The 10613-nt window shown below is 47.5% G+C and overlaps 1 protein-coding gene across 1 annotated transcript; it reads left to right on the top strand.

The window, feature by feature from the left end:
* The first annotated feature begins 4422 nt into the window (after window positions 1–4422).
* NKX2-5 (NK2 homeobox 5) lies at window positions 4423–10214 on the top strand. The gene is made up of 2 exons (XM_081937259.1): window positions 4423–4751; window positions 8754–10214. The coding sequence occupies exons 1-2, from the start codon at window positions 4466–4468 to the stop codon at window positions 9380–9382; spliced, it is 915 nt and encodes a 304-aa protein (XP_081793385.1). The 5' UTR covers window positions 4423–4465; the 3' UTR covers window positions 9383–10214.
* The last annotated feature ends 399 nt before the right edge of the window (window positions 10215–10613 follow it).

Here is a 10613-nt window from a genome sequence, read left to right as displayed (position 1 = left end):
ATACAAAAATACCACTATTTGCATTATCTCAGAAAGAGAGGTTCACCCAATTAAACACATTTTATTAAAGGCATAGATTTTAGCCAAAAATTGATTATTGCATTCTGCTTATATAAATTGGGATATAGATTAACATGATACTTTGGAAGCAAAAATAACTTCTTGTTATTAGAGGCCCAAAGATATCACAGCAAATGCATTAAAACAAGCATTCAGAGAAAAAAAATTCTAAGATACCAAAATATTTTATATTCATTGTCCCAATAAAAGCTGTTTCTGCCCATATTTGGCTTGGAATACAGTAAAAATGCTATTGAATTTGCTCTACTTGGGATCTAATCTGACACAAGAAAATAGTTAATAGTTAGTTTCAATAATTAAATTATTGAAATACAATGTCAAAGGAAGAAAGGGAGCTCAAACAGTAAAGAGGCTGATCCACTAATTCCCCTCCTCTTCTTTTTTTGCCTCAGCTTTATATTTTGGGTTTCTGTATACAGACTAATCTCTCAAACTGTCATCACGGAGTTTGGATCTGATATACCATCCCCAAAAACCTTCCTAGGGCAAGAATTTTAATTGAATCGGATGTTGCCACTTCCATTTTCTTGTGAGATAAAATGAATTCCATACTTAGGGAGGTGAGGTTGGGGAGAGGACAGGAGAGAGAGAGATATTTGACTAGACCACCTACAACCTAACTGGTCAAAGTTTCCTTCCTTCCTTCCTTCCTTCCTTCCTTCCTTCCCCAGAGAATCACTTTTCGGCAGGGACTTATACATTGCAGATCAAAAACCAGTCTTTATATACAACTGGGAGTCATGGATGGCTGTGGGGGAGGTGGGGACTGGGGCAGGAGAAATGGATAGAGAGGAAGGAGGAGTGAGATAATGTCCAAAGCCATAACCCTTCTGGAAACAATTAGTCTCAGATAAGGCTGAGGATCCCTGCTCAATTGCTCCTGTTGCATGTCTAAGGGAGAAGGTCAAATAGCAACAACAGAATAAACAAGCAAAAAGGTGGGATGATTTACACAGCACGAAGGTCCCCCAAGATGGAGAGATGGTCAATTTAGTTCTAGGAGAAAAATAATCTTACCCTGCTTCATAATTTTATCTGCTTATTAATGCCCCTGGAATTTGAGTAAACTTTCACCACCCTCTTCAGTTCCTTATATTCCTGGCCCTGTGTCTTTCCCAAATTTCTGAAATAATAGTTTTTAAAAACAATAGAACCTGCAATCGGTTAAAAGGTATTGTAATCATCAAGGTGCGCCCCCATCACCTTGTGAAGAGACCGGCAGCAAATAAATTTAATAAATAAATAATCATATAGAACTGAAGGATATACATTAGTGAAGTGAGGCACAGATACACACTTAGGATCAAGGTGTTTATTGAAATAAACAGAACCTGCAGCTACAGATATTATCTACAAGACTGCAGAGTGCTCAATTGTGTTCAATCAATAGAATGTGGAGGGAAAAGTGTCTGGACAGCCACATTAAGAAAAAAGGGGACTATAAAGCAGAAGGCTGGCCCTGCCCTCCGTTGCACCCCAGCTTTCATCTGTGTATGTGGGGGTGGCTAAAGAGGGTCCAGCCTAGTTAGTACCAGGAAATCCCAGTGCTGTAAACTACAATAGGACATGGTGTGTGTGTGTGTGTGTAGTCACAAGGCACCAATAATCAGTACTTTCTGTACTGCTACAAAAAAAAGAGCCCTCAGCAAGAACATGATCTAGAAACTAGGACCTAAGACTGACTGAAAGGAGAATGAACTTCACCTACCATTGCACAATATATTTTTTTCCAGGCAACTGAGATGCACCCCTTTTACAATGTGCTACATGGAAGTTTGAGACATAGAAAACTAGCATACTTTATAAAACTAGAGGCAATATATGCCCAATATATTAAATCTAGTTAGTTTTAATCTAATTTCATGTGTGTTAATTGTTAACTGGTTAAGTGTATAAGTGTGTGCATGTGAGGGGGAGAGAGCGGGGAGGGATGTGGATCCAGGTGTGTTATGCCTCCAGAATATTTGTTGAAATAGAAGATTTACTTCTACTTCAATCCCACTTCTGAAGTAGTCGTGTGATTTACTTCGAAATTAGAGTGCAAATATAACTCAGTAAGCCGGAAGACATTTTCTTCCAACCAAAGGCATCAGCGGTCTTCCACCTTGTTCAGGGAGAATAATCTTGAAATGTGCAAAGAAGCTGCGCTCAGTTGGCGGCGGCTGAAGGCTCCAGGGTAACTGCGAAGTCGAGAGATGCCAGGAAGAGCGTGGGAGCTGCATCACGCCGGATCGCTGCCCACCCGGCCGCTTTAGCTGTCGCGAAAAGACCAGCCTCTCCCCACCCCGCGGCCTTAGCATGAGAACCGGCAAGTCCCGGGTCTTCCTTCCCAAAAGAAGCAGGCGCCCGGGGGAAACGGTCTAGCGGGCGGCACGAGTTATTGGTCCCTCTGAGAGAGAGACCCTTGAAAAGAAAGAAGCCTCTTTCCACCTGGGGAAGAGGCTCTTAAGGGAACGTTGAGCGAAAATCTCCCCCACCCAAAAGATGCGCCCGCGCTGACCCTCGACCGTCTGGATGGAGTCTGCTCCGGCCCCCCTGCTTCCCCTCCGCTAGAAGGACCGGGAGCATGCAGCTCTCTTCCACCGCTGGCCGGCCCTGCTCTTATCAGGGCTCCCCGCGTTAAGGAGGGAATGGAAGACCCGGCCTCCCCCCAGCCCCTGGATGGCGCTGGTCCATCTCCCTTCTCTCAATTGGTCCAGTCCGGATTGAGGACTAGGGAGGCGAGGTTTTCCATGGCCCTGCTTTCTTTCCAGCAAAAACCCGACTTCAGCCAGAGCCCGACCAAGTGGGGCGGGCGGGTGGGGGGCTGCAGCAGTCTTATTGTTGGGGTTCTTGAGTGTCCAAGCTTTACTGTTCTTAGTTGCGAAGTCGTGTCCGATCCCTCGGGACCCCATGGACAATGTTCTTCCAGGCCTTCCTGTCCTCTACCATCCTCTGGAGTCCATTTAAGTTCACGCTGACTGCTTAGGTGACTCCATTCAGCCACCTCATTCTCTGTTGTCCCCTTCTTCTTTTGCCCTCAATCTTTCCCAGCATTAGGCTCTTCTCCAGTGAGTCCTTCCTTCCCATTAGGTGGCCAGAGTACTTGAGTTTCCTCTTCAGGATCTGGCCTTCCAAAGAGCAGCCAGGGTTGATCTCCTCCAGGACTGACCGGTTTAGTTCAAGCTTAGCGGGACCAATTTTTCTGTCTGTCCTAAGTCAAAACTCCAACTCTACGCGGCTCAGAGATTTAGCCTGCGTCTTTTTCGGTAAGCGACAGGGTGTCCTCGAGAAAGAGCGGACCCAGACCCTGGGCGAGCCGGATTGCTTCAGCTAAGAGGAGTCTGGCCTAAGGCTTCCTGAAGGGCTTAGCTGAGTTGAAGTTGAACGCACCGGCCAAGTCGTGCGCCCCGAGCGAGGAAGCGCTTGTGAGCTTCGAGGGTGCGGGAGTGTCTGTGTTTCCGAGGCTGATGAACAGAATTGGTACCGCGCCTTCCCATTTGACGTTCAAGGAGGCTAATCGTAAATACAAATCTTTTTAAAAATAAATAAAGGGACTGATTACTATGTTGATGATGATGAACGTAAAGGAAAATGCAGCCTTTCCAAAGCCTTCCTCCTCGGAGAAACTTAAGTCACCTCACGGAGTGGGCCCAGTGGCGGATTAAGGCTCACTGGGTGCCCTAAGCACTGACAAATCTAGGTGCCCCCCTCCTTTGTACAAACTGTACAAATCTTCATTGTTTTTTTTCTTTCTCAACTTTGCTGTGCCCCCTTTCGGCCTAGTGCCCTAAGCACGTGCTTAGTCTGCTTAATGGTTAATACACCACTGAGCTGGCCTTCTCGGCACAGCCGGCTTCCTTCCAGCTCTTCCGCAGAGGAAGAGAAAGGCGGCAAAGCTTGCAGGGCAGGGCAGGGCAGGCCACCTCCGGAGGCTGCTTTGGGGCGAGGGGCGAGTGAGAGGAGCTGGTCCTAGAGGCTCCGGCCAGCCTCCGCCCTCCAGAATCTCTCTTGACATTCGGGCCACCGCCTTCGCCTGAGGCTTGTTTATCCAGCCTGACGGCGTGATGGATGGCGGAACGCGGAGTTTTCGTACACAAGAGGCCTCTCCATCGACAGAAGACGCGACCAAGGCCGGCGCTCCTGCCTTTTCCCTTCGGCGGCGCTTCGCGGAGCTCCATGCCTATATTAGGTGGGTCGGGCAAGCTGCCCCTCGCCGGCCGTGGCGCCCGGGCTGACCAATGAGAAGGTTCCCCAAGGGCAGGGTCCCTCCTCCTCCTCGGGGTCCCGCCTCCCTACCTGCCTCCAGACCACAAGCCAAGGCTGGGCGCTTGGCCGGCGCGGCGCCCTTCGGAAGCCGGCGCTTGCGGGGGGCACCGGCCGCAGCTCCGCTGCAGCGCCCACCATGTTCCCGAGCCCTGTGACCAGCACGCCTTTCTCCGTTAAGGATATCTTGAGTCTGGAGCAGCATCCCAGCGGCCTGGCGTCCCTGGAGCTCTCGGCCTTGGGCTCGCCTTCCTCCTGCATGCTGGCCACCTTCAAGCAAGAGTCCTACCCGGCAGAGGACGCCCCTCTCGCCGAGGCCCCGGCCGGCCTGGCCAAAGGCCCCGGCAGCACTTTCCCCGGCCCTTTCTTCGCCAAGAGCTACGTGGAGATAGAACCGAGCAAGGAGCCGAAAGAGAGTAAAAAAGGTAACCGCGGGGGGGTGGTATTGGTCAGCGCGGGTCCTCCGCCCGTGTTGCGGGGCCGAAGCATCCTCTGCCAAGCCGGATCCCTGGGCAAGAAGGGCTCTTCCGAGGAGGGCATGTCCGAGGAGGTGTCTACGGGCTAGGCAAGCAAGTGGGTGGGAGCCCTGAACCCGCCTCTGCCTTCGTGGGCCGTTCCGTGTTGCCGCTCTGGACGAGGAGAGACTATAGGAAGGTTAGGAGGGAACAGTAATCCAACGTGGATGGCAGTCGACTTCTGGTGACTGGGAGGGATTTAAGTGGAGCATTGAAGAAGACGCCTCGATTGTGTTCGGTCCTGTATAGTCTGTTTAGTGGGGTCATGGCAACCTCTTACCCCTCTTAGAGAAGATACCCCCCCCCCCATATCAATATCCTTAGATTCCTATGTGGGTGACTTGCTGTTTTTGTGACAAGTAACTGGTGACAATCCAAGTAGACAGTTAATCCCGCTGATGCGGAAAAAATATACTTAATTAGGACAGTACCTAATACTACCATAGCTCTTGAAAATGGCTTTCATCTCTCTCCTTTGTTGCAGTCCTTACAACAACCCTTAAGAGTAGCTCAGTCTTACCATATTTACTTGAAAGGAAGATTATCCGGAATTTGGAATGACTGCCCAAGAAAATTTTAGACAGAAAAAAATCTCTTCTGACATTATTTTAATCTCAGTGGAACTAAGATAAACTCCTTCCCCCATTTTAAAGGTTAATTATCCAAGAATAAATTAGTCTTTCATTCCCTTGAAGTCAGAATATTTGGAGACAAAATGTCTTCCCTTAAATTACCTTCTTGAGTCCTTCCTGAGTCCTTGTTCATAAATTCTGATCCTACTACAACAACATCTACTCAGTTACAATGGGACGGGCATTCAAAGATGTGTAGGCAAAGCCCAAGTATTTAGAAACTACAGGGACACCTCACCACCTCCAGATCCCTTCATCTCATTTTAGGCAAGGCCCCCACAAATAGTTGAAGGGCTAATATTAATATTTTAAGCAACTGTGATTTTTCATTCTTCAAAATTCAATGAAAGCTACTTTTTGTTTTGATTAAGCATGAACCAATTTAAACAGCTGAGTTTAGTTATGATGTTAGTTACTAAATGTTTACTGCTAAGCTCTCCTTTCAGAGTAGGATATACAGTATACTCAGGGTTCACAATAGATCCATCAAAACAGTTGTAGTACAAAACTGGTTATTTCTACTGAGAAGCAAATCTATTGAATTATTTGGATTCACTCAAGACTGAAAATGTCTTAAGTTTGTATCCTAAAACTGTTGAGAATATGCTCTATTTTCTAACCTGGGGAAAGTCCCATTGATCCCAATGGGGTTTGCTTCTGAATACACAGAAATGGGTTTGCAAATTGAACCACTGCCTTGCTTTGATCATGGTTCCCACTTTGTTCTCTGGCCTCTAAAGACATCTTGAGACTTTGGAGACAGATTTTCTCTCCCCACTGCTACAATAAATACAAGAGAGGGAGAAAGAATTTTCATGAACTAGATTTTCCTGGAACAGATTCCTGGGTAAATATGTTAAGTACCTCCACCTGAGATGCTGTGAAATTTTGAGGTCATCAAGCCAGGAGAATGACAGTACATACAATGTTAAGTTCTTTTGGAGCACTTCTTTTCTGGCATTAATCTTGCTCCCAAGGTTATTGGAGTCAAGCTGAACTTCGATCCCATTTTTTGATCTCTTAAACCACCACCTTCTACACACTCACTTGGGACCCCAACCTCTCCCCAAGTAAGTTGGGGAGAGACCAGTAGCATTCCAATGGAATGTACGGAGGTGGGTGTCAACCTCCCAGAATTACTAGGGATGTTCATTTAAACTCTATTGGAAAATGAATCAAGGATTCTTCCTATTGGACATTTCAGGGTGTTTAACCTTTCCAAATTGAGAATATTCAACCATCAGAGCATTGCCTTGTTCTGTTGGCAGGAGATAATTTGTTCAGGAGGAATTAGAGCTGGTCCGATCTTTCAATGATGGCCCCAAACACCTAGCTAGAATGCCCCTTTTCAGTGACCCTTAAACAAATCAACTGAATTGTCTATGAACTTTTTAATTAGCAATCTCCTGTACCATGGAGTACAATAGAAAAAAGACTACATGACATTCAGGGTCCTCAGTCTGCACTCCTCTATTTCCAGTTTAAGGTAGTTACCAACTTTCTCTTCACTAATTTACTTGCAGTCTGCATTGAAATAGCACCCATTGAGCTGATAGATGGTGAAAGGAATATCCTTGTTCAGGTGACCTATCTCTTGGTTGGAAGGAAGGAAATTCTTAATTCCTTCACTCTCATTTCATTTCTCAGGAAGGAATCAGAATGCAATTAATGGTGTGACTTTGCTTCTGGAAAACACCCAGCATCTTGACTTTGTATATTTATCTGGATATAAACCCTAGGTTTTGGCAAACATAAACCTAGGTGGGTCCCATTATACATATACTTTAAACTACAGAAATTAACAAAACAGGAAAAAACCCATGATGGGCCTATATACAATTAAAAATAATTTAATATTTAGTAGTCCTTTATTTGCATTGTTTTCAAACCATTTTACTCTCAAGTAAATGCTCACAAGACTGGGGATTGAAAGGTCCTTAGATCTACCCCCCCCCCATTATCTGTAATTTCATTTCATTTATATCTGAAGTGGAAAAAAGTTCTGCTAATTTCAGTTTGTTTGGGGGGGGGGGGAGAGAATGCAAATTACAATCCATGCCTATGTCCAATTCACATATTGGACAAAGTGAGTTGGATAGTTTAATTTTAGCTAATTATTTGTTAGCTACAATTGGCTGGATACACACAGCATGGAGCAAAAGTATCCTTCAAGTATAAATATTAATAGGGAAATGGAATCCTGGTCTTTTTCATTGACTAAATTATTTAATGGAGCTGGTTGAATTTGATAGGGTTTGTTACTTATAATCACAATAACAACTAATGGTTGTAGTTGCAAATAACCTTAGGCATCTATGGTCTGGAAGGAATTACAAATATTTCAGTTCTCAGCCTTGCTTCGAAGAGGGAACAAATCATTTTTCTCCCTTATTTTTGCTCAAATCATTTTTATTTGGTTGAATAAATCCTAGGGATTTCCATAGAGGTTGTTTCCAGAATTTTTCTAGATTGAAGGGTTATTTTCCTGACCCACACAGGCCAGTTTCTGTGGGAGCAAACCAGCCAAAGTTAGGCACTTGAAACTCTCAGTTTTCTTCAGCTGGGAAAGTTAGAAATTATCTCTCACTTCATTTACTCTCTTACTTTGTTTGATCTGTGGCTCTCATATTAAATAGACCTCTTATCGGTAGGATTACATAGTGCAATTTCTATTGAACTTCCAAGGATGTTGGTACTTTCCAGGCACACATGCCTCAATATTTCTGTGTTAATTGAATTGGCTCCAAAACACATCTAAGGGACACCTATAGCCAAAGGGGGAACGTGTGGAGGGGAAGGGAGGAGGTCTCCTTTCTGTTTTAACCAACCCTATCGACTCAAATCAGGCTAGCTTTATTGACTTATAATTGTCTTTGGAGCTGCAATCTTAGGGGAGGAATGTATGCCATTTATTTTGGAGTCGTACTGGAATAATTTAGACTTCCTTTTAAACATCTCTAGTTTCGACAGCTCAGGGGAGATAGAACAGAACAAAAGCGATCAAAGCAAAGGGAGAAATCGTCAGAGTTCCGTAAGGAAGGTTAGACTAGGAATGCTCAGTGATGGGTGGCGGCCACGGCGAGCCTGAGATGTAAGATTAGGGTCTCTTGGTGCCGATTATTATCCATCCAGAGAGCGTTAAATGCCATCAAACCAAAGCCTCACCGGGCCCGGCAGGGGACAAAAGCGGCCGCGGGCCGGCGAAGGTTGCTTCCTAAAGCTACTGTCGCCTCCACCCTCTGATCGCCGGTTCGGTGTCTCTGTTTTTGCCTCCCCGCAGAGCTCTGCGTCCTCTCGAAGTCGCTGGAGCAGGAGAAGCGGGACGCCGAAGAGGCGGAGCGGCCCCGGCAGAGGAAGAGGCGGAAACCCCGCGTGCTTTTCTCGCAAGCGCAAGTCTACGAGCTGGAGCGCCGCTTCAAGCAGCAGAAATACCTCTCGGCACCGGAGAGGGACCACTTGGCCAACGTGCTGAAGCTTACCTCCACCCAGGTGAAAATCTGGTTCCAGAACCGCCGCTACAAGTGCAAGAGGCAAAGGCAGGATCAGAGCCTGGAGCTGGTGGGCAGCATCCCGCCGCCTCGCCGGATAGCCGTGCCGGTCCTGGTCCGCGACGGGAAGCCCTGCCTGGGAGACTCATCCCCCTACAGCTCGCCCTACAACGTCAGCCTCAACCCCTACAGCTACAACTCCTACCCGGCCTACGGCAGCTACGGCGGCGGCGGCGGCGGCGGCACCGGGGCCTGCAACGCCAGCTATAGCTGCAGTTATCCGGCCGTGCAGAGCGTCCAGCCTTCGGCTGCCGCCGCCAACTTCATGAACTTCAGCGTGGGGGACTTGAACCCGGTGCAGACGTCCATCCCGCAAGGGAACGGCGGCCTTTCCGCGTTGCATGGCATCCGAGCTTGGTAGAGTCAGAGGGCCAAAGGCCTCCCGGGGATAGACACGGCTGCAGCTCGGCGCCTCTTTCGGAGAAGCGCCCCGCACGATTGTCCCGGACATCAGAAGCCGAGAGAGAGCGCGCCCTTTTCCGGGCTAGGTGGGGCCGAGGAGGTTCCACAGGTCTTTGGACGCGGAGGGGAGGTAGGGCCGCCAACTACCAGCTTTCGACAGGTCACTTCGGGTTTCCGTAGAACCGAAGCATCATGGAGGCCCGGGTTCTGGATAGATCGCACCTCGGTCCAAAGACAGGAGGTGGCCGGACCTGTGTCCCTTCGCTCCCGCTTCGCAGTTACGTCTACAAAGACTCCCGTAGCCGCAGAGCGCTTGGCGTTAACAGGGAAAGAGTTTCGTTTACCAATCTGCCCCTATTTCCCACTTTTAAAAATAAAACAGCTAAATCTGCCTATAAACCGCGAAGGACCTTTGTCGCATCGACTTCCTTTTCTTTTCGATACCAGCAGAGAACACGGGCGCACTCCACTTCTTTTCACCGTTTCTTCAAAAACCCAGGTTGCCAGTAGGCTTTTGCCTTGCGGGAACTATTCCTGGTTGGTTGAGTTTTCTTTGAAAGGCGGCCCTACTTGCTTTCAGATGCGGTGCGAAGCCGAAGGTCGGCCCACCCAGGAGAAGGCACAGGCTGTTGTGATCCCCGTAGAATTCTGCACTAAATCGGTTTGCTGAGAGTATGAAATGCACTGCCCGGCCGTGGCGTTGATATAGGTGACTTCTTTCGGGATGGGGGAGGGGATGTTGGTTTCTGTACCCCAACAAAAAAAGAACTGATGTCTTGTCATTAAAAAGAGTGGCTTGAATTTGGGCTGCTTTATGTGTTTCCTTGCGCTCTTTTGCAAATCAGTTTGCTTTTAGTTGGAAGGAAAGTGGGAGAAACCCCCGCTTCGGGAGATGCCGCGATGGAAGGACGATTCCCACGAGTCTACTATCCCACCCTCCAGTTCGAAGGGTAGTTCTTGTAACTCGCAAAGCCTGTGAAGTCCCGCTGAATTTCTTGGGATGCAATTACTCCTTTTGCTTACTGTAGATAGGTAGACCCGCAAGGCCTCCCGCTGCTGGAATTTCCAAAGAATTTGCAATGAAATAGAGTCAAAACAACAGTAGCACAGAGGCTTAAGCCGCGCGGGTGGCCGTGTGTCCTCTATCTGAAACCGCAGGCATAAAAGCATTGACTGCATTAATGTAGAAG

This window comes from Natrix helvetica, assembly GCF_964273705.1.
Source record: "Natrix helvetica genome assembly, chromosome: 1".
In the NCBI taxonomy this organism is placed as follows: Eukaryota; Metazoa; Chordata; class Lepidosauria; order Squamata; family Natricidae; genus Natrix; species Natrix helvetica.
The sequence above is the reverse complement of the archived record's forward strand: the minus strand, read 5'-3'. Positions and strand labels throughout refer to the sequence as shown.

What these genes read in the sequence shown, in the direction of transcription:
- NKX2-5 (XM_081937259.1), top strand. Translation starts at nt 4,466, where the DNA reads ATGTTCCCGAGCCCTGTGACCAGCACGCCTTTCTCCGTTAAGGATATC. An exon ending in GCCGAAAGAGAGTAAAAAAG is followed by an intron (nt 4,752 to 8,753) that starts GTAACCGCGGGG and finishes GCCTCCCCGCAG; the next exon opens with AGCTCTGCGTCCTCTCGAAG.